Here is a 22,717-nt window from a genome sequence, read left to right on the forward strand (position 1 = left end):
AGAAATGCATTCTGAGTTGTTGATGGGTGAAACAACATGGTATCTGGGATTTGCTTCAATAAACCAAGGGACAGGAAGGGGTCTGGGAGTTGGACCTGGGGAACTGGGGTTCTGTTTCTCTGGCCATGTTCCTTTTGTATATTTGTTACTCTTTCCATAGTAAAAATTCAAAAATAAAGTTTCAATAAATGCCACCATACATGATTCTTTGTTTTCATCCAGGATTATTCTCTGAAGACAATTCCTCAAAGTGGAATTCAGCACTTGAAGGATATGCACACTGTAAGGTCTTTGAAATGTTTTGCTGGAGTGAAGTAGTGGGACAGGTGGCAGGGAATCTGCTAGTGATTCTCTCTCTCCCTCTGCCCCTCCTCACTCTCTCTCCTCCCACTCTCAATAAATAAATCTTTTTTTAAAATGAAGAAAGAAGTGAGTGGTTTTCTTCTAAGATTTTTTTTTTTTAATTTGACAGACAGAGATCGTAAGTAGGCAGAGAGGCAGGCAAAGAGAGAGAGGAGGAAGCAGGCTCCCTGCTGAGCAGAGAGCCCGATTCGGCCCGATCCCAGGACCCTGGGATCATGACCCGAGCGGTTATGACCGGAGTGGTTAAGGCAGCGGCTTAACCACTGAGCCACCCAGGCGCCCCAAAGTGAGTGGTTTTCTTAATAAATAAATTCTTAAGACAACCAGATCAAATAATACTAAACTGTATATGGAAAGACAAAAGACCCCAAATAGCCAAAGCAGTCTTGAGAAAAAACAAAACTGGTGATACCACAATCCCAAATTTCAAGATACACTACAAAGCTGCAGTAATGAAAAGAGTATGGTACTGGCACAGAAACAGAGTTAATGGAACAGGATAGAAAACCCAGAAAGGGACCCATGCTTTTATGGTCAATTAATCTACAACAAAGGAGGCATGACTATCCAATGGGGAAAGACAGTCTCTTCAACAAATGACATTGGGAAAATTGCATAGCTACATACAAAAGAATGAAATGAAAGATGGTGATTAAGGGGACGCCTGGGTGGCTCAGTTGGTTAAGCAGCTGCCTTCGGCTCAGGTCATGATCCCAGCGTCCTGGGATCAAGTCCCACATCGGGCTCCTTGCTCTGCAGGGAGCATGCTTCTCCCTCTGACTCTGCCTTCCACTCTGTCTGCCTGTGCTCGCTCTCGCTTGCTCTCTCTGACAAATAAATAAAATCTTTAAAAAAAAAAAAAGAAAGATGATGATTAAGAATGAAATTATAAACTTCATTAAAAAATACAGTTAGAAGAAATGAAACTTTCTTACACCATACACAAAAATAAACTCAAAACAGATTAAAGACCTAACTGTGAGACCTGACACCACAAAAACACCTAGAAGAAAATATAGGCCATAATTTCTATGACATGGGCCATAGAAATATTGTTCTAGGTATGTCTCCTCAGGCAAGGAAAACAAAAGCAAAATTAAACTATTGGGACTATACCAAAATAAAAAGCTTTTGATGGTTTTGAAACCATCAACAAAACAAAAAAAGCAACCTATGGGAGAAGAGAAGATATTTGCAAATGATATATCTGATAAGGGGATTAATAATTAATATCCAGGGGGAGGAGTCAAGATGGCGGAGAAGTAGCAAGCTGAGACTGCTTCAGCTAGCCGGAGATCAGCTAGATAGCTTATCTAAAGATTGCAAACACCTGAGAATCCATCGGCAGATCGAAGAGAAGAAGAGCAGCAATTCTGGAAACAGAAAAACAACCACTTTCTGAAAGGTAGGACCGGCGGAGAAGTGAATCCAAAGCGACGGGAAGATAGACCCCGGGGGGAGGGGCCGGCTCCCGGCAAGCGGCGGAGCAACCGTGCACAAAATCAGGACTTTTAAAAGTCTGTTCCGCGGAGGGACATCGCTCCAGAGGCTAAACCGGGGCGAAGCCCACGCGGGGTCAGCGTGGCCTCAGGTCCCGCAGGGTCACAGAAGGATCGGGGGTGTCTGAGTGTCGCAGAGCTTGCGGGTATTGGAACGGGAAAGCCGGCTACAGAGACAGAGCCGACAGTAAGCTCGCAGCTCCGTGTTACCTTGAACCGGTCGCAGGCTCGGTGAGCTCGGAGCGCGGCCGGAGGTCAGGCAGACGGGAGTGGCTGGGCGCTGTTCTCTGAGGGCGCACTGAGGAGTGGGGCCCTGGGCTCTCGGCTCCTCCGGGCCGGAGACCAGGAGGCCGCCATTTGTATTCCCGTCCTCTGGAACTCTACGGAAAGCGCTCAGGGAACAAAAGCTCCTGAAAGCAAACCCGAGCGGATTACTCACCCCGGCCCCGGGTAAGGGCGGTGTAATTCCGCCTGGGGCAAAGACACTTGAGAATCACTACAACAGGCCCCTCCCCCAGAAGATCAACAAGAAATCCAGCCGAGACCAAGTTCACCTACCAAGGAGTGCGGTTTCAATACCAAGGAGAGCAGCAGAATTCCAGAGGAGGAGAAAGCCAAGCACGGAACTCATGGCTTTTTTCCTGTGATTTTTTTTAGTCTTGCAGTTAATTTAATTTTTTCTTTTTCATTTTTTTTTTTTTTTTCTCGCCTTCGGGTAAAATTTTTTTTTTTTTTTTAACTGTTACCTTTTTCTTTTTTAACGATTTTTTACTAGTTTATCTAATATATATATATATATTTTTTTACATTTTTCTTAGGTGTTTTCTTTTTTAAAAAAAATTCTTTTCTTTTTTTTTTTTTCTTTTTTCTTTCTTCCTTTTTGAACCTCTTTTTATCCCCTTTCTCCCCACTCACGATTTTGGATCTCTTCTAATTTGGCTAAAGCATATTTTCCTGGGGTTGTTGCCACCCTTTTAGTATTTTACTTGCCCCTTCATTTACTCTTATCTGGACAAAATGACAAGACGTAAAAATTCACCACAAAAAAAAGAACAAGAGGCAGTACCGAAGGCTAGGGACCTAATCAATACAGACATCGGTAATATGTCAGATCTAGAGTTCAGAATGACAATTCTCAAGGTTCTAGCCGGGCTCGAAAAAGGCATGGAAGATATTAGAGAAACCCTCTCGAGAGATATAAAAGCCCTTTCTGGAGAAATAAAAGAACTAAAATCTAACCAAGTTGAAATCAAAAAAGCTATTAATGAGGTGCAATCAAAAATGGAGGCTCTCACTGCTAGGATAAATGAGGCAGAAGAAAGAATTAGTGATATAGAAGACCAAATGACAGAGAATAAAGAAGCTGATCAAAAGAGGGACAAACAGCTACTGGACCATGAGGGGAGAATTCGAGAAATAAGTGACACCATAAGACGAAACAACATTAGAATAATTGGGATTCCAGAAGAAGAAGAAAGTGAGAGGGGAGCAGAAGGTATACTGGAGAGAATTATTGGGGAGAATTTCCCCAATATGGCAAAGGGAACAAGCATCAAAATTCAGGAGGTTCAGAGAATGCCCCTCAAAATCAATAAGAATAGGCCCACACCCCGTCACATAATAGTAAAATTTACAAGTCTCAATGACAAAGAGAAAATCCTGAAAGCAGCCCGGGAAAAGAAGTCTGTAACATACAATGGTAAAAATATTAGATTGGCAGCTGACTTATCCACAGAGACCTGGCAGGCCAGAAAGAGCTGGCATGATATTTTCAGAGCACTAAACGAGAAAAACATGCAGCCAAGAATACTATATCCAGCTAGGCTATCATTGAAAATAGAAGGAGAGATTAAAAGCTTCCAGGACAAACAACAACTGAAAGAATTTGCAAATACCAAACCAGCTCTACAGGAAATATTGAAAGGGGTCCTCTAAGCAAAGAGAGAGCCTACAAGTGGTAGATCAGAAAGGAACAGAGACCATATACAGTAACAGTCACCTTACAGGCAATACAATGGCACTAAATTCATATCTCTCAATAGTTACCCTGAATGTGAATGGGCTAAATGCCCCTGTCAAAAGACACAGGGTATCAGAATGGATAAAAAAACAAAACCCATCTATATGTTGCCTCCAAGAAACACATTTTAAGCCCGAAGACACCTCCAGATTTAAAGTGAGGGGGTGGAAAAGAATTTACCATGCTAATGGACATCAGAAGAAAGCAGGAGTGGCAATCCTTATATCAGATCAATTAGATTTTAAGCCAAAGACTGTAATAAGAGATGAGGAAGGACACTATATCATACTCAAAGGGTCTGTCCAACAAGAAGATTTAACAATTTTAAATATCTATGCCCCCAACGTGGGAGCAGCCAACTATATAAACCAATTAATAACAAAATCAAAGAAACACATAAACAACAATACAATAATAGTAGGGGACTTTAATATTCCCCTCACTGAAATGGACAGATCATCCAAGCAAAAGATCAGCAAGGAAATAAAGGCCTTAAATGACACACTGGACCAGATGGACATCACAGATATATTCAGAATATTTCATCCCAAAGCAACAGAATACACATTCTTCTCTAGTGCACATGGAACATTCTCCAGAATAGATCACATCCTCGGTCCTAAATCAGGACTCAACCGGTATCAAAAGATTGGGATCATTCCCTGCATATTTTCAGACCACAATGCTCTAAAGCTAGAACTCAACCACAAAAGGAAGTTTGGAAAGAACCCAAATACATGGAGACTAAACAGTATCCTTCTAAAGAATGAATGGGTCAACCGGGAAATTAAAGAAGAATTGAAAAAAATCATGGAAACAAATGATAATGAAAATACAACGGTTCAAAATCTGTGGGACACAACAAAGGCAGTCCTGAGAGGAAAATATATAGCGGTACAAGCCTTTCTCAAGAAACAAGAAAGGTCTCAGGTACACAACCTAACCCTACACCTAAAGGAGCTGGAGAAAGAACAAGAAAGAAACCCTAAGCCCAGCAGGAGAAGAGAAATCATAAAGATCAGAGCAGAAATCAATGAAATAGAAACCAAAAAAACAATAGAACAAATCAACGAAACTAGGAGCTGGTTCTTTGAAAGAATTAATAAAATTGATAAACCCCTGGCCCGACTTATCAAAAAGAAAAGAGAAAGGACCCAAATAAATAAAATCATGAATGAAAGAGGAGAGATCACAACTAACACCAAGGAAATACAAACTATTATAAGAACATACTATGAGCAACTCTACGGCAATAAATTTGACAATCTGGAAGAAATGGATGCATTCCTAGAAACATATAAACTACCACAACTGAACCATGAAGAAATAGAAAGCCTGAACAGACCCATAACCAGTAAGGAGATTGAAACAGTCATTAAAAATCTCCAAACAAACAAAAGCCCAGGGCCAGACGGCTTCCCGGGGGAATTCTACCAAACATTTAAAGAAGAACTAATTCCTATTCTCCTGAAACTGTTCCAAAAAATAGAAATGGAAGGAAAACTTCCAAACTCATTTTATGAGGCCAGCATCACCTTGATCCCAAAACCAGACAAGGATCCCACCAAAAAAGAGAGCTATAGACCGATATCCTTGATGAACACAGATGCGAAAATACTCAACAAAATACTAGCCAATCGGATTCAACAGTACATTAAAAAGATTATTCACCACGACCAAGTGGGATTTATTCCAGGGCTGCAAGGTTGGTTCAACATCCGCAAATCAGTCAATGTGATACAACACATCAATAAAAGTAAGAACAAGAACCATATGATACTCTCAATAGATGCTGAAAAAGCATTTGACAAAGTACAACATCCCTTCCTGATCAAAACTCTTCAAAGTGTAGGGATAGAGGGCACATACCTCAATATCATCAAAGCCATCTATGAAAAACCCACCGCAAATATCATTCTCAATGGAGAAAAACTGAAAGCTTTTCCGCTAAGGTCAGGAACACGGCAGGGATGTCCATTATCACCACTGCTATTCAACATCGTACTAGAGGTCCTAGCCTCAGCAATCAGACAACAAAAGGAAATTAAAGGCATCCAAATCGGCAAAGAAGAAGTCAAATTATCACTCTTCGCAGATTATATGATACTATATGTGGAAAACCCAAAAGACTCCACTCCAAAACTGCTAGAACTTATACAGGAATTCAGTAAAGTGTCAGGATATAAAATCAATGCACAGAAATCAGTTGCATTTCTCTACACCAACAGCAAGACAGAAGAAAGAGATATTAAGGAGTCAATCCCATTTACAATTGCATCCAAAACCATAAGATACCTAGGAATAAACCTAGCCAAAGAGACACAGAATCTATACTCAGAAAACTATAAAGTACTCATGAAAGAAATTGAGGAAGACACAAAGAAATGGAAAAATGTTCCATGCTCCTGGATTGGAAGAATAAATATTGTGAAAATGTCTATGCTACCTAAAGCAATCTACACATTTAATGCAATTCCTATCAAAGTACCATCCATCTTTTTCAAAGAAATGGAACAAATAATTCTAAAATTTATATGGAACCAGAAAAGACCTCGAATAGCCAAAGGGATATTGAAAAAGAAAGCCAACGTTGGTGGCATCACAATTCCGGACTTCAAGCTCTATTACAAAGCTGTCATCATCAAGACAGCATGGTACTGGCACAAAAACAGACACATAGATCAATGGAACAGAATAGAGAGCCCAGAAATAGACCCTCAACTCTATGGTCAACTAATCTTCGACAAAGCAGGAAAGAATGTCCAATGGAAAAAAGACAGCCTTTTCAATAAATGGTGCTGGGAAAATTGGACAGCCACATGCAGAAAAATGAAATTGGACCATTTCCTTACACCACACACAAAAATAGACTCAAAATGGATGAAGGACCTCAATGTACGAAAGGAATCCATCAAAATCCTTGAGGAGAACACGGGCAGCAACCTCTTCGACCTCTGCCGCAGCAACATCTTCCTAGGAACAACGCAAAAGGCAAGGGAAGCAAGGGAAAAAATGAACTACTGGGATTTCATCAAGATCAAAAGCTTTTGCACAGCAAAGGAAACAGTTAACAAAATCAAAAGACAACTGACAGAATGGGAGAAGATATTTGCAAACGACATATCAGATAAAGGACTAGTGTCCAGAATCTATAAAGAACTTAGCAAACTCAACACCCAAAGAACAAATAATCCAATCAAGAAATGGGCAGAAGACATGAACAGACATTTCTGCAAAGAAGACATCCAGATGGCGAACAGACACATGAAAAAGTGCTCCATATCACTCGGCATCAGGGAAATACAAATCAAAACCACAATGAGATATCACCTCACACCAGTCAGAATGGCTAAAATCAACAAGTCAGGAAATGACAGATGCTGGCGAGGATGCGGAGAAAGGGGAACCCTCCTACACTGTTGGTGGGAATGCAAGCTGGTGCAGCCACTCTGGAAAACAGCATGGAGGTTCCTCAAAATGTTGAAAATAGAACTGCCCTATGACCCAGCAATTGCACTATTGGGTATTTACCCTAAAGATACAAATGTAGTGATCCAAAGGGACACATGCACCCGAATGTTTATAGCAGCAATGTCCACAATAGCCAAACTATGGAAAGAACCTAGATGTCCATCAACAGATGAATGGATCAAGAAGATGTGGTATATATACACAATGGAATACTATGCAGCCATCAAAAGAAATGAAATCTTGCCATTTGCAACAACATGGATGGAACTAGAGCGTATCATGCTTAGCGAAATAAGTCAAGCAGAGAAAGACAACTATCATATGATCTCCCTGATATGAGGAAGTGGTGATGCAACATGGAGGCTTAAGTGGGTAGAAGAATAAATGAAACAAGATGGGATTGGGAGGGAGACAAACCATAAGTGACTCTTAATCTCACAAAACAAACTGAGGGTTGCCGGGGGGAGGGGGTTGGGGAGAAGGGGGTGGGATTATGGACATTGGGGAGGGTATGTGATTTGGTGAGTGCTGTGAAGTGTGTAAACCTGGTGATTCACAGACCTGGGGATAAAAATATATGTATATAAAAAATATATGTTTATAAAAAATAAAAAATTAAAAAAAAAAAAAAATAATTAATATCCAAAATATGTAAAGAATTTACATGCAACTCAACACCAAAAAAAAAAAAAAATCCCATTTAAAAATGGGCAGAGAACCTGAATAGATATTTCTCCAAAGAAGACATACAGATGGCCAACAGACGTGTGAAAAGATGCTCAACATCACCAGCCATCAGGGAAATGCAAACCAAAACCACCATAAGATATCTCCTTACACCTGTCAGAATAGCTAAAATCAAAAAGACAAGAAATAACAAGCGTTGGCAAGGATATGGAGTAAAAGGGTCCCTCATGCACCATTGGTAGGAATGCAATTTGTGCAGCCACTCTGGAAAATAATAGGGCATCTCCTCAAAAAAATTAAAAATAGAAATACCATAAGATCTAGTAATTCCACTATTGGGTATCTCTCCAAAGAAAATGAAAAAAATCATTTGAAAAAATTGATGCACCCCAGTGTTGATTTAGAGAGAGAGAGGGGGAGAGTGTGTGTGTGTGTGTGTGTGTGTGTACAAAGGAGTATTACTCAGCCATAAAAAAGAAAGACATCTCACCATTTGTACCAACGTGAACAAAACTGGAGGGTATAATACTAAGTGAAATAAGCCAGTCAGAGAAATGTCAAATACCATATGATTTCATTCTTAGGTGGAGTTAAAGAAACAAAACAAAAACCAGAGATCAAAAAAAAAAAAAAAAAACCAGATTCTTAAACATAGAGAACAAACTGGCAATTGCCGGGGGGAGGCTGGGTGGAATAAAATAGATATAGGGGATTAAGAGCACAGTGACAGTGATCAGCATGGAATCATCACTATACTATACACCTGCCACTAACATAACGCTGTTAACTACACTCCAATAAAAAACAAATTTAAAAAGCATAAAAATAGGTCAATATATACTGCCTGCTAAAAAATAAAAATTTATTAATTAAATTTTTAAAAATTAAAAATAATAATAGAATAGGCCAACATGTATTTGTCTAAGAGAAGTAAGGGAGTGTTCATCCCAAGCAGGGAGTCTAAGGACGTGGCAGACACAGAAGCCTGCCCCCGCTGTCTGCCTCCTCCTCCTTACAAAGCAGGCTTCTGGAGGAAGAGACAGATCCCGTGCTCAGCTTCCCGCAGTCAGCCCCGATGCTGGCTGGTGAACCCCGGGGACCCCAAGGAGCACCAAACAGCACCCACAATGTTTGCAGACCCAAAATAACAGAGGTTTATATTCTCTACGCATTTTTCAAAGACTATTTGTATGTGTCCTGTACTACAAATCAAATGGGGGGGGGCAGTGTTCTCAACACCTGAAATAAAATAATACAAACTGCCCAGAGCACTTGTGTTCTGAAGGAGAGGTGTTTATTTTCCAAATTTCCTCAATGAACAGAAATCTGCAGAGCTTAGAACCAAAAAGCCCTTTTCTCCCTTCTTTCTCCCCTTGCCTCCTCCTTCCACCTTTTCCTGTTTGTCTTCCTAGAAGGGTTAGGTCATGAACAGCACTGGAGAAGGCTGTTCACCCCACCTGCCCCCCAGCTGCAACCCCCTTCCCCCCCCCCCACCTTTCCTATATCCCCAGGACCTGCCCATACAGTATGGCCAATTCTCGCTGGGAGGTCAGAGGAACAAGCACCTGTCAGGGTCTCGGCACAGATGCACAAGGACCAGGGTTTAGAGGTCTGTGCAGTCCAGTTTATAAGTTGTGCTCTAACCCTGTCCTCAGCCTCAGTCCCACAGGCAACTGGGGTGGAACAAAGACCCCAGATTCAGGAGTCAGCGCCCAGCTGCTGGAGAGATCCCATGTCCACAAGCTGAGTATAAGCCACTGGCCACAGGCAGGCAGGGGACACACGGGCACTCAGGAGTAGTGCTCCCTCTTTCCAGCAGCCCCTGGATACAGAAACCTCTCTCCATAGGAAACCCAGAAATTGCTCATTAGTTTAACTCATTCCTAAAAATCGTTCATGAGAATTAGAGACCTAAAACTTGTGCCAGTTTTCTCAATGAGTTTCTTTAGCTCCTCTGCTCTGACTGCCTTCTAGAATTCCCCTCCTACCCTACCAAAGTATCTGGGGCCCCTGAACCCTGGCAAAGCAAGAAATGCTCAGCCAGTACCTCATTTCTATTTTATGCCTCAATACCTTTGGGGTGCATCATTTTCTAATTCTGGGGCAAAGAAATGGCTCCGGCTATACCCCTGCTCCGTCTCCACCAGGGGAGGGAAGCCGTGGTGGCAAAGCCCCTCCCCCTCCACCCCCAGGCTGCTCAGTGCCAGCCAGGTGAGCTCCACCTGTGCCAGGAACTGCCTTTCTGGCCTGTGGGTCCTGCTCCCTCACCTGCAGGGGACCCATCCAGGCCCACTGCTCTTCACCAATGTGACTTCAACTTCTCGTCATAAAATAAAATGATTCTGCTGTTTACGCTGTTAGCTACATTTATCTTTAAGAGCAAGATGTTGAGTTTAGTTTTAATGATGAAAAAAGCCTTTTAAAGGATAACTCATTGGAACTCATTATGTACTATAAAGGCCACTATTTAAAGATTCAGTAATTCCAGTGATGATCTTTTTAAAGCAGATTTATAGCAGAAAATAGTTAGATTCTTTGACTTCAGTTATAATTTTCCATTTTGTAATTTAATACTCCTTTAGTTTATATTTGCACATTAAAAATATAGCATCTAAAAGTCCATCATTAAATACTTTTAATAAGTGCAATAAATAAGTTTTACAGTGTGCATAAATCTAAAAACAAAACCCAACATAAATTGTTAATCTTACACTTTTTCTCATTAATTGCAATACATAAACATATGTTTTATACAAAGATATTTGCTACAAAATAAGTATAATAAATACAGTTTACCACATGTATTAATCTTAATAGTTACAAGCTGTTAATCTTATATATTAGGTAATAATTTGCAATAAATAATTGTTTATTATCTTGATGTTTGCTTGTCTTGGGTTTTAGCAATATGCAATAAAGAAATGCAATTTTGAATAATTTGATTGTAAGACTGCTGGGGAAATACTGTATGTTATAATTAGCTGAGAGAGGTTTCTGTTCACAAGAAGAACCACGGAGATGGGAAGAAATCACCAAACCGTACGTTAGCGAGTCCATAAATAATTTTTAAAAGTTCAGTTTCCAATAATACAAATTTTTAAAGCTTACGTACAAAAGCAATTAGTGCAACCTGTCCCGTTCTTGAGGGCCTTTGTCATTACATAGTCACAGGGGACAAAGGGAGCGGGAAGCCCCACGGAAGCTGCCCAGGTCCCGAGGTGGGAAGATGGCCGCCTTCCGTGGGAAGAGTGGCCGCCGGCCCCGCGGGCCTGGGAGCGCACCCCCGGGAACAGCCAGCACCCCCAGGAACAGCCAGCAGGAGCGCGCGCCAGCGCCCACCCCTGACCTTCAGCAGGCCCTTATTCCGTTCCACGGGAAAACGTCGCGCTATTTTTCAGGGACGGGTTGTCACCTTGACTGAACTTAATAAAAACTGTTAATCTTATATGTAAAGGTAATAATTTGTCATAAATAATTGTTCATTATCTGGGTATTTGCTTGTCTTGGAGTTCAGCAATATGCAATAAAGCAGTGCAATTTTGAGTAATTTGATTGTAAGACTGCTGGGGAAATGCGGTGGACTGTAATGAGCGGAGGGAGGGTCCTGTGGACAAGAGAGACAGAGGCAGAACCAGACCACCGTCTACCAGCGCCTGTCCTCGCCCCTTGCCACTGAGAACATGGGGTCTTTAAATATTCACTCCAAGACAGCCAGCCAACCGGCTCCCTTTCTTCTGTTCCAGACGAAAACCTCACTGGGAGGAATCCGCTTTGGCTGAATTAGGACTGGATCCTTCAGTGGTGCTGAGGTCATCCCCAGGGAAGCTCGGGTCCTACAGGTGGGCACTGGAAATGCAGCTGCAGGGGAGGGTCCCGGCCGAGGCCCTTGTGCTAGCCACTCTGTGTCAAAGGCTCACCTGGGCGCCTGACACTCTCCCTGCAGTGGCCACACCACACCCCCGTCACATCCTTCCAGGCACACAGCTGGAGCTGTCCCAGCCAACCGGAGTCGGTGCTGTCGGGGAGTGAGCAACCTGTGGGCTCTGCCACAGTAACTCTAGGAAAACCTCCCCCAGCGGAGCAAAGAAAGGAGGCAGGGAGGGGGGAAGAAAGAAGGGAGGGTGGCAGGAGGAAGAGAGGATGGGAGAAAGAGCGGGGGGGCCGGGAGGGTGGGAAGCAGTGAGGCAGAGAGGGAGGGAGGGAGGGAGGAAAAGAGAGGGAAAGGGAAGGGGAGGGAAGGGAAGGGAGAAGGAAGGAAGGAGAAAAAGGGAGGAAGCCAGGAAGGCAGGCAGGGAGGGAGGGAGAAGAGAGAAAGAAAGAGGGAGGGAGGGAGGAATGGAGGAGGAGAGGAAGTACGAGGGAGGGAGGGAGAGAAAGGGAGAAAAGGAAGGAGGGAAGGGAAAGGGAAAGAAAGAAAGAGGGAGTAAGGAAGAAAGAGAAAAAGAGAAAGGGAGGAAGCCGGGAAGGAAGGGAGGGAGGGACCAGACGGAATCTCAAACCGATTATAAGCCCAAACAACTTTTTCTACTGTAGACAGTATTAGCACCCCCATAAAAATACCCACATCCTAACACACATCAAGTGATAGAAAAGTCTTCACATCAAAGCACACCAGCAAAGTGTTCCAGTGGTTTGAACATCTGTACTTCTAGCACCACAAGTCCCTGGTACCTCCAGCAGGGCTTCCCCCTTCCACATACAGCCCTCCTGCCTGACCTGAAGTATAAGCCACTGGCACCTCTCTTCCCAGGGCAGTGTGTCCCAGGGCACAAGCTGGGACTGTCCATGAGGGCAACAGGTCAGTGCATGGGCACTCCCACCAAGAACTGGCTTCAGGTAGAGCTGGTTCCAGGATCCCAGGAGCCAGCTCCACAAGCCCAAGGTCCAAAAGGTCTAAATACAACAAGGGCCCACTGATTTGTCCTTTCCTCAGTGAGCAGCTCCCCTCCCATCACCCTGCCCTCTGCCAGGCTGGTCAGGGATGGAAGCCAACACACACACACACACACACACACACACACACGGGCATGCATCTCCAACAAGGCCCTCAGCTCTCAGGTGTCCCTCCTCCCAGGCTCACCAAGCCCCCAATCCTGTATACCAAACAATAGGACAACTGCTCTCAGGGTGCTGCTAGACCCCCAGGAGAAGGGACCTGCCCACAACCTCTCCCTTCATGCCCCCCACCGCAAAATCCGGGGATGAAGAGGCCTCTTGAGGTTCATAAGGGGTCAACCGAGCCCCGCCCCAGCTCATTAAGAGGAAGAAATTTTAGGACGTCGCAAGAGAGTCGGGAAACCCTGGCTAATCCGGACTCCTGATGGAGGGCCCAGCGTGAAATGGGGACCACTCTCATGTGAGAGCCCCAAAGGGGGGCCCGCGTGCTCTTCTCAAGCTGAAGGGGAAGGAAAAGATGGCCGGGCAAGTCTGCTGTTCAGAGGCAACTGCCACAGAAAGCCAGGAATGACTAACACTCCAGAGCCACTAGGGCAGATGGAACCGCGCCTTCCCCTTGCCCGAAGATGCAAAAAGCAATCCAAGTCCCTGGGCGGCGTGGGGCAACTGCGGAAATCTCGCAGCCAGATGAAGCTCATAAATTTCCCCTATGAACAATTGTTTTCATTTCCCTCCCATGCCACTAGATATTATAAGTGGAAAGCAAAACACAAGTAAATATGTTCATTCCACTCTTGTGATCAGTGATAAACGAGAGACTGCGGAGGCTGACAAAGGTCAGCCGGCCGAGTGCGGCGGGTCTGCGAGCGGACACTGCCATCCTCCGGCCGTGCGCGGGACTGCACCGGCCGGCACCGCCCGACTCGCCTGCAGGCCGGGGCTCCAAGTACGCACAGGGCGCTGTCTCACGTTCCAGTTCCAGGCAAGTTCCCCTCGCTCCGCCCGGGACATCAATACATACAAACCACAGAAAGGTGAGAAAGCCCAGAAAACCTCCAGTTAAAAATAACCATCACTTATTACCCCTCTCATAAATATAACCCTTCTCATTTACGTTTTAGCACATTTTTCTTGTCTTATACTATGAGCTTTCTATGATGCGTGCAGAAGCTATGCATACAAAATATAAAAGGGTTCACACAATGTCCAATCATGATCTTCCATGTAACATTAAGGCTAAACTCATCTCCACAAATATCTTTTTAAGGGCTGCATAATATTTCAGCTTGTGGTATATTAAAAGTTATTTATCCATCCCCCAATCACTATTCCTTCAAAGCGCTTCTAATGTTTGAATCGTTCCCCATAAACCCTAAATCTTCATGCATGAACTTTTGTTCACATTGTTTACATCACCAGAGGTGGAATTACTAAGAAGGTAAACATTCTTAAGGCTCTTAATGACACTACTGTTTTCTAGATGTGTAATGCCTATGTGCAGAATATTACAAGAAATGACGGGTGAACATCAAACCGTACCCAAATGAGTAATAAAAGCACTTGCTTTTTTTTGCAGAAGTCTCAGTACAGTCCTCCCCCATCTTATCTTTCAACAAAATGCAAATCCAAAAAAACTCCTACAAAGTTTTCTTGATATTTTGTCACACTGATTTCAAATTTCACTGAAAGTATAGAGAAGCAAAAAATAGCCAAGAAATATTGTCATAAAAAAGGAAAAGAGAGAGAGAAGCGGGGTTTGCTCAACCAGATCTTAAAATATGTTTCGGAAAGCAACAATAATTAAAACAGTGGAGCAAAGGAGCACCTGAGTGGCTCAGTTGGGTAGGCATGCAACTCTTGATCTCAGCAAGGCTTTTGATCTCAGGGTGATGAGTTCAAGCCCTGTGTTGGGCTCCACACAGAGTGGAGCCTACATTTAAAAAAAAAAAAAAAAGTGAAGCACAAAGTAGAGTTCAGAAAGACCCACATATGCATACATTTATATTTTTAACACAAAGGCATTTCATAGCAATGAGGAAAGGATAACTAATTCATAATAATATAAGTACAGTCTGCCACTCATCCCAGAAAATAAAATTAGTACCTTGCTTGATACCACATAGTAAAGCAAATCTTACAGTAATAAAAGATTTAAAATTTTAAGTGAAATGAAAAATATACCATCTATGTAAATTGTGATGGGGAAGCTTTTTCTAAATCAAATTCCAAGGTCAGGAACTAGATAGCTAAATTTGAATTGCACAAATTTAAAATGTCCACCTGTGAAGATGCAGTCTTTCAGTTGAAAGGTAAACCAAAATCAGGGGAAAAGATTTAATACATATAACAGAAGGTTAATTCCCCTAATGTATAAAGCTTTCTTAGAAACAAATAACAAAGAAGTATTTTAACAAGAAAAATTGTATTGAGGACATGAATAGCAATTCATGAAAGAATAAATACAAATGACAAATAAGCATATAAAAGATGCTCAACCTTATTAGTCATCAAAGACATGCAAATTTAAGCAAAAATGAGATCACTAGGGCTCCTGTATTGGGAAAGGTAGAAACAACGATATAGAATGTTGTCAAGGGCAAAGAAATGAACCCTTTCAACACCACTGGCTGATAGGATAAGTTGGGTAAAGTTTATGAAGGGTAAGTTGGTAATTTATCAAAATGCACACCCAAAAACTCAACTTTCAAAGGAATCACTCATGGATGTGTATAAAGATTTAGTTCAAGCTGCTCACTGCTTTTGGGAAACAAATCATATGTCCAACAACACAAAAGTAAACATACCTGTACATAGATATGCATGTATATATATAAATTCTCCATACAAAAGAGTCCTCAAGAGCAATGTTCTAGAATTGTACTTATTAACCTTTAAAGATTTATCATAACATACTGTTAAGTAATAAGAGGCAAATTATAAACAATGTAACTGTGCTTCCTGCATGCATAGAAAAAACTGAGGGTACACCTCCAAATAATAAGTGTGTGAGGTTATAAGTAATTTTTAATATTCTTTTTCTGATTGGTATTTTCTAACTTTCCACATTTAATGATTTCTTATCAATTGTTAATGAGAAAAATCATTTTTAGTGGTTTCCTAGAAATGCACTGATTTACACTCCCATCAGCGGTGCATTTAGGTGTTTGCTCATATATTCATGGAATATGCTCAGACGCATACTCAGACTAAAGGTACATTCTAGAAGCTGAGCCACAGGCATAAACCCTAATGGAGTTGCAGGTTCGGGAGATGGAGAACAAAGCAAGAGAGCAGAGCTGGGAGGATCTGCCCAGCCCTGCCCTGCAGCTGAACCTACAGAAGGAGCAGGGTGAGGGAGGGTGCGGAGAGGGAGGGCTGGGGAGGGGAGCTACCCTGGGACAGGCTCCGGGAGGGCTGTTCTGAGGAGGTAAGCAAAGAGGAGAACCTGGAGCAGGGTGAGGAGCAGGTCACCACACATCTGGGCAAGCATTTCCGACAGAGGCAGCAGCAGCTTGAAGGCCAGAGTGTGTGGGAGGGTGAACAGCAAGAAGGCAAGAAAAACAGCAAGATGGCAGCAGGTGGGGTCTGGGCACACCAAGGGAGGGCATGAGTAACAGCATCCTGGAGAACCTTTCGGGCCATAGTAGGAAGTTTGGGTTTTCTCCTGGGTGTAACTGCAGTGGGACCAGTGGAGGATTTTGTGCAGAAGGACGGGATCCAATTTCATTCCCCCAGACACCACGACTCTGGGTTGAGTCATGAGGCCACTGCAGATGCTGGGCCTGAGCTGGAGTGCCCTCGCTCATGCCAGGCTGGCAGCACTGGCCCCCACACTTGCCAATTTCATAAGCAACCATGAGGGCATCTGGGGGGTGGAATCTTCTATTTCTCCTCAGGACCCCTGGTCAACAAAGATGCTTAGATAGTTCGTCTCTCAATAGATCTGGACATTTCTGAAAAAGGAGAAGCAGGCCAAGAGGGATGACTGAAGATACGTCATCCCCCATCCCTCCCCAGGCCAGAAATCATCCTACAAATTGGCCTTGGTTCCAACCAAAATGTTGACCAGTTAGTGGCTAAACAGAGAAAGGAAAATAAGAATCACTGACTCATTCAATCATCTACTCTTACTTTGTGTCCAGCCTAGAACTCACACTTTCCCCAAAATATAGATCAGAAGTTTTCCTGCATCCAGCGCCCCATGTGATGAAGGAGCAATATGTGGGATCTCACACCTTTTTTCAGGGTGAGGAGATGACTAATGGATTTCTGTGACTTACTTCCTCCTGCATTCCAATGTGAGACCACTATATTTACATGGAAGGGGGGATTCTATGTTTTCCCTACGAAATCTTTTAAAAATCATTACCACCACTTGTACGATAAAAAAAATTAATCAAAATGTGTTCTTAAAATTAGTCTTCTAAATTGAGGGGCCTGTTCCAGAGGTCCACATCTGGTACTCCCCAATTACCAGAGGTCTCTGCCTCTCCTGGTACCATAGTTCCATTCCTCTGGGTACTGCTTCCCCAGTCCAAGTTACCTCGCTTGCAAAAGCTGTTCTTTTGCACCCAGAAAGCTCCCTTGGGTTGCTAGAGGAGAGGGGAACTGGGAGCTGGGTCCTGGGGACAGTGTGAGGTTATTCTTGTGCTTTCCTAGGGGTCAGACACTAGGGTCCATCCCCTCTAAGCAAATAGATCAGGGATGAATTTGTGATTTCCATCATCCTCCCCCAAAGCCAGAGCTGGCGAGGAAGACCATGTTTATTGGGAAGGGGGAGAGGGAGGTCCTTCTGGGGAAAACAGCTCAGGAGTTCAGTCAGTGTCCAAACACCCAGGGACAACCTGGTTTAGTAGCTGTGAAGGCACTAGAGGACGTACCAGGGTGATCAGAGGTAGGTGCTAGGGTGCCCAGCCACCCGAAAATCCATCTGTCCCAAGTTAGGATACGTGATACGAAAGGGGCATCCCCCCAAAGAGCCCTCGGGGCGCAGTGCCACCAGAAAAGACAACCCAGGATCTATGGTGATTGGCAGGGTCGGATCTAGGAAGTGAAATCCAAAGCTGACCGTGGACCTCTGACCGGCCCGGGGCCCCCAGAGTCTCACGAAAGCCCCAGCCCAGCCCGAGACATCACCAGCCCGAGGCAGCCCGGGCACACAGCCCGAAGACCTTCCTTCCGTTTCCACCCTGACTGCCTCAACCAAGGGCAGCGGGAGCACGCCCAGGGCGGTCTGCGGGCACGCGCCCCTGTGAGCCCCTGAACTCTGGACGCGGACGCCGCGGCTCTGTGCCGGCGCTCGGAATGGCGCCTGGCACGTGGCAGACACTTACCAGTGCTCGCTCCACATAGAAAGCACAGAGGACCGCAGAAGGGATGGTAGACACACTCCGGTGGCTTGTTTCTCGACCCGTTTCGTATCCAAAGGCCGCACGGCACTTCCGGGCAGAGCTCAGCAGCGGGAATCCACCGCTTACCAGCATGGCCGCCGCTGCCGGGCAGAAGGCCACGCCCACGGCCGGGGGAGGGCGGGGCGTGTACCTTCAGAACCAATCACCTTCCCAAAGACCCGAGCTGTCCACGTGCTGCTGAGGAAGGACACGCCCTTCTGACGCAGGGCTACCCTCGGAGTCACACTTTCCTACAGGCAAGGCCAGGAGGCGGGAAGTTGACCACCACGACCCACCTGGCTGCAGGGAAACTTGGACAAAGCTGGGTCTCTGTCCGTCTGTGAGCTGGTGGCTTGTCCCTGGATTCTAATGCCATAAGGAGCACAGGAGCTCCTCACTAGCCAGGCGGCTAAAGGCATCGCCGTGTTTGCTCCTGGCCGGAGCAGGGAGGGACTGGGGGAGGGGGAGGCAAACTGTGAATATGCCGATCAGCATCACACCTGGGGCCTGAACTTTAGCTCTGGGCCTCCTGCCCTTCCCTGTGGGGACCAGAACTGGCTGCTGGATGAGTCCCTGCTGAGTGCAGAGCCAAGGAGCAGCTGTGAACCTTCAGCCATGCACCGTCCCCTGGAGGAAGGGAGGGAAGGGTTCGTGGTTGCAGGCAGGGAAAGGCAGCCCTAAGTTTCAGTGTCTGTGCTCCAAGCGGCTTCCTTTTCCCCAGGGAACACCTCCCCTCCTATCTCAAAAATGGTTAAGGGATGTGAGATGAGATAAATTAGGAAATAGATAAGCACATTTAATAAACATTTTTTTTTTAATCCCAACATTAGATTCCTAAACAGACCCTCAGCCAGGATCCCTCCACGAGATGAGTGTGGAACCTACTAGAAACAAAAGGATCAGTTGCGGTGACCCTGCTCTTTTGCCACCAAGCCACATGCTCTGGGAACAGCTTCTGTCTCACTGTTTCCATGACTAGGAAAGGGGCCCCAAGCTGGAAAGGGAAGGATAAGACCCTGCACCAATACCAAACCCATCCTAGGCAGAACTCTGGGAATTTGGGGCTACCTCCTGCACCCACTGATATGTTCGGGAGCTGACCCATCATCCCCTTCAATGACCTACACCACCCTCAAGCTCACCAAAGATATACAATATATTTTAACTCAGCATGCTCTCCTTCGAGCTGCTCCACTAAGGGACCCAAGGACAAAACTGCCCAGCTGGAGATAGGCAAAAGTGTCCTGAGGGCCTGCCCCACACCTGCCATACTTAGGCCTGAGGAGATCACCACAAAAGGCAACAAAGCAGTTCCAGCCCAGGGAGCGCATAGAGCGTGTGGAGAGAGGAGACCCAAGCTACAAGGGCATCCCAGAGGAGGCGGCAATGTGGACTGCCCTGGGCCACATGGCCCTAATGAGCCTAGCCGAGCAGGACTGATGGCAGAAATCCATACAGGCTGGGCAGGCAAGGGCACATCCTGGAAGGAGTAGGCCGTGAACTTCCGGCCTCTGAAAACCAGGCCAGGGCAAGGGACAGGGACAGCAGGCCGCAGACAAAAGTGACAGGGCATCCTGCTGGGCGGGTAGAGGGGGTCATTAGATCTTAAAGACTGGGGTTCCCCCTGCCCCCATTTCACACGGCTCCTGCCTCACACTGAACACACCAAGCCCTCTTCCTCATCTACAACTAAGTGTGTGCTCTCTCTTCTCTCTGGAATTTTATCCCTGACTACCTGCTAGTCACGCACTTGGTAGCAGACCACCCCCCCCTCCCCTTCCTCAGGCACGTTTTCCACCACCACCCCCGACCCCAGACCTGACCTACTCTCTGACCCATAGCGACAGGGACAGTGAGACACTCAACTCAAACTTTAAGAAGGCACCAAAAAACTCAACAATCAAGGTAAGTGCAACATTTTCAAAAATCACAATTGACATGAAAAAAAAAAATGATATGAGCAAAAATCCCAAAATTCTCAGTAGAAACAGGGTCTGAGCTGGTACAGCACGAGCCCGCGTCAGCTGCCAAACGCCCACTTCACACCTTCATGTCACTGAGCCCTGTGTCCTCGCGGGGACATTCCATACTCGCTGGACTGATGGCTGGATTAGTCTCTGTGCCCACAAAGGCAAAAGCAGTGTGCTTCACCAGCCCTCGCGCACCTGGCTCGGAGAAAGGGTGCCCAGGAACCCCAGAATGAGCACCACAAGAGGGACAAAGCCCCCAAAGCCGTGCTGTGACCTGTTCCTTTCTGCTCCGAGGGCATGACAGCCTCCAGGCTCCCGCTCCACCCAGGGCCCCCTCACCCCCACCCCCTGCAGCCCTTTGCTGTCATTTGCAGGATAATATCTGACCGAATAGATGAAGTGAAGCCTCAGGAGAACAATCGGGCACATCCAGAGAAAATGTGTGACCCATGTCCTGTGGGTCCTGAGACTTCTCTCCACCTTTCCAGAGGTCTACCACCTAACAGCTGTAGGAGGACAGTGTGTCCCGCTGCTCCAGGCGCCTGGTCGCCTGGGCTCCTGCTGCTGGGGAGCCAGGTGGGATCCATTCCAAGGCCGTCACTCTGTCCATTTCTTCACGGAGAACGTTTCTATTTTGAAAGTGTCGTTTGAGGCTGGTCTGGAATCACAGTGTATAGGTTTGCCTAAAACATGCTAAAATTCAGACAACTGCTAAATAAAAATTCCCAAATAACCATGCTCTATTTTTGTATTTTTATAAGTTCTTTGAAAGGGAAAAGGGCGGGGGATGGGGGGTGGAGATTAAGAAATGCAGTTTTTCCATGTTCTTACCTGATGTCCCAGTTGCAAGAGAAATAGGAAGCTGGGGATGGCGTGAGCAATGGGGATACCCACACAGCGCTGGGCAGCCCACGAGGGCCATGGACACACCTCCGTCCACTGACACCGCTGCTCTGTGGGAGGCCGTTGTATGCACCTGCCTTTGCCTTTGGTCTGGAGAAGTGCTGTGCTTTTCTTCCTGGGAGGATGGAAAAGGGGAGAAGTATCCCAGTTTTCAGCATGCACACCCCTGGCTCCTGGAAGGATGCCCAGCTAGAGAGGTGCCCAAGCGTGGCCCCTGATGCTGGCAGCCCAGCCCTGCTGGCTTCTAGGGGCCCAGGCCAAGCCGGAAACTAGCCAGTTCATTGTTCGGGGGAGGGGATGGATGCAGGTGGGGGAAGCAACACGCTGTTGTGATTCTTTGTTAAAGACTCACAAGCCCTGCCAAAGGGTCAGTCTCCCTTTCAGAAAGGACATTAGGTGCCATTTTCCTCCTGGAAGCCCCATAAATCCCCACGTCTCCTCAATATACAATTCAAAAAAGGCCTCAAAATTGCCATCGCTGTCATGCTAAGCACTGGAAAGTTCTGCTTGACCTTTTATTAACATTTTTCTAAACCAATATTTTTTTTTTTTGCTACAAGCACCCTGAGGAATTATGAAAAATACTTTTTTCTGTAGTTTATCCCATATGCACTTAATAGGCTCACAAATATAATACCATTATAAAAAAGAAAAACTGCCAACTCTGCTAAAAAAATTGTCATAACACTAAATTATTATATAAATATAAAAGGAGTGTGTCTGTAAAATATTCACTCAATGAACATCCCAAGGTGATGGTTTTGCTATGTTGTTTTTATTCCTGAGAGATCCATAATGCATTTGGATATGCCACATGTCACCACATGAATCAGGCTCTTAATGCATGTGCTTTTTAGAAGCAGGGATGTCTTCCCAATAGAATGCGCTATAAAAAAATGTCGAGATCTGGCTGCTTTGTCTGATAGGCATAATTTAATGTCTTGCTTATAATACTGCATCTTAAGGAAAAATACACACTGTCCTATGTAGTTATTTACAATATATTGCTAAGTCTATGCAAATATGTTTCCCCGAGCCTGGGATTATATAACAAAGGTCAACAATGTTTGAAATATTTTGAAGCATATTCCCAATATGCTTAGTGTATGGTGCTAATGTCCAATATATGCACATATATCTTAATATATTTCCAGATATTTCTGTGCATTGTTCTCTCCATAGCTTCCCACAGAATACTATTAGAGGAATGTTTTCTTTTGAGGAAAGACAAACATTGCCTATCCATCTTGGAAAAATTTATTAAGGTGGCTAATTATACGGTCCTTAATACTGCATTAGTACTGAGGTTGCTCAGTGCCACACTGCGGAAGAGGGAAAGATAGAAGCCAGTTCGGTAATACTGAAACCAGAGATTCAACACACACAGAAAACCAGCACACACCTATGTGATCTTATTTTTCTGTCACAGGTTTCCAAAGCGCAGCAGTTCAACTTAGGCATTCCAGGTGTGCGTACATGAAAAGACACATATGCGCACACACACACACACGGGTTTGT

The 22,717-nt window shown here is 44.9% G+C and overlaps 1 protein-coding gene across 1 annotated transcript in view; it reads right to left on the reverse strand.

Annotated features, from left to right (window-relative positions):
* Positions 1 to 22,717, reverse strand: part of LOC131817628 (uncharacterized) — a 135,974-nt gene that overhangs the window by 40,982 nt on the left and 72,275 nt on the right. Inside the window, exon 4 of the mRNA XM_059151174.1 lies at positions 21,128 to 21,314. Coding sequence (XP_059007157.1) covers positions 21,128 to 21,314 — 187 coding nt within the window. The remainder of the gene's footprint in view (positions 1 to 21,127; positions 21,315 to 22,717) is intronic.

This window comes from Mustela lutreola, chromosome 16 (genome assembly GCF_030435805.1).
Source record: "Mustela lutreola isolate mMusLut2 chromosome 16, mMusLut2.pri, whole genome shotgun sequence".
NCBI lineage: Eukaryota > Metazoa > Chordata > Mammalia > Carnivora > Mustelidae > Mustela > Mustela lutreola.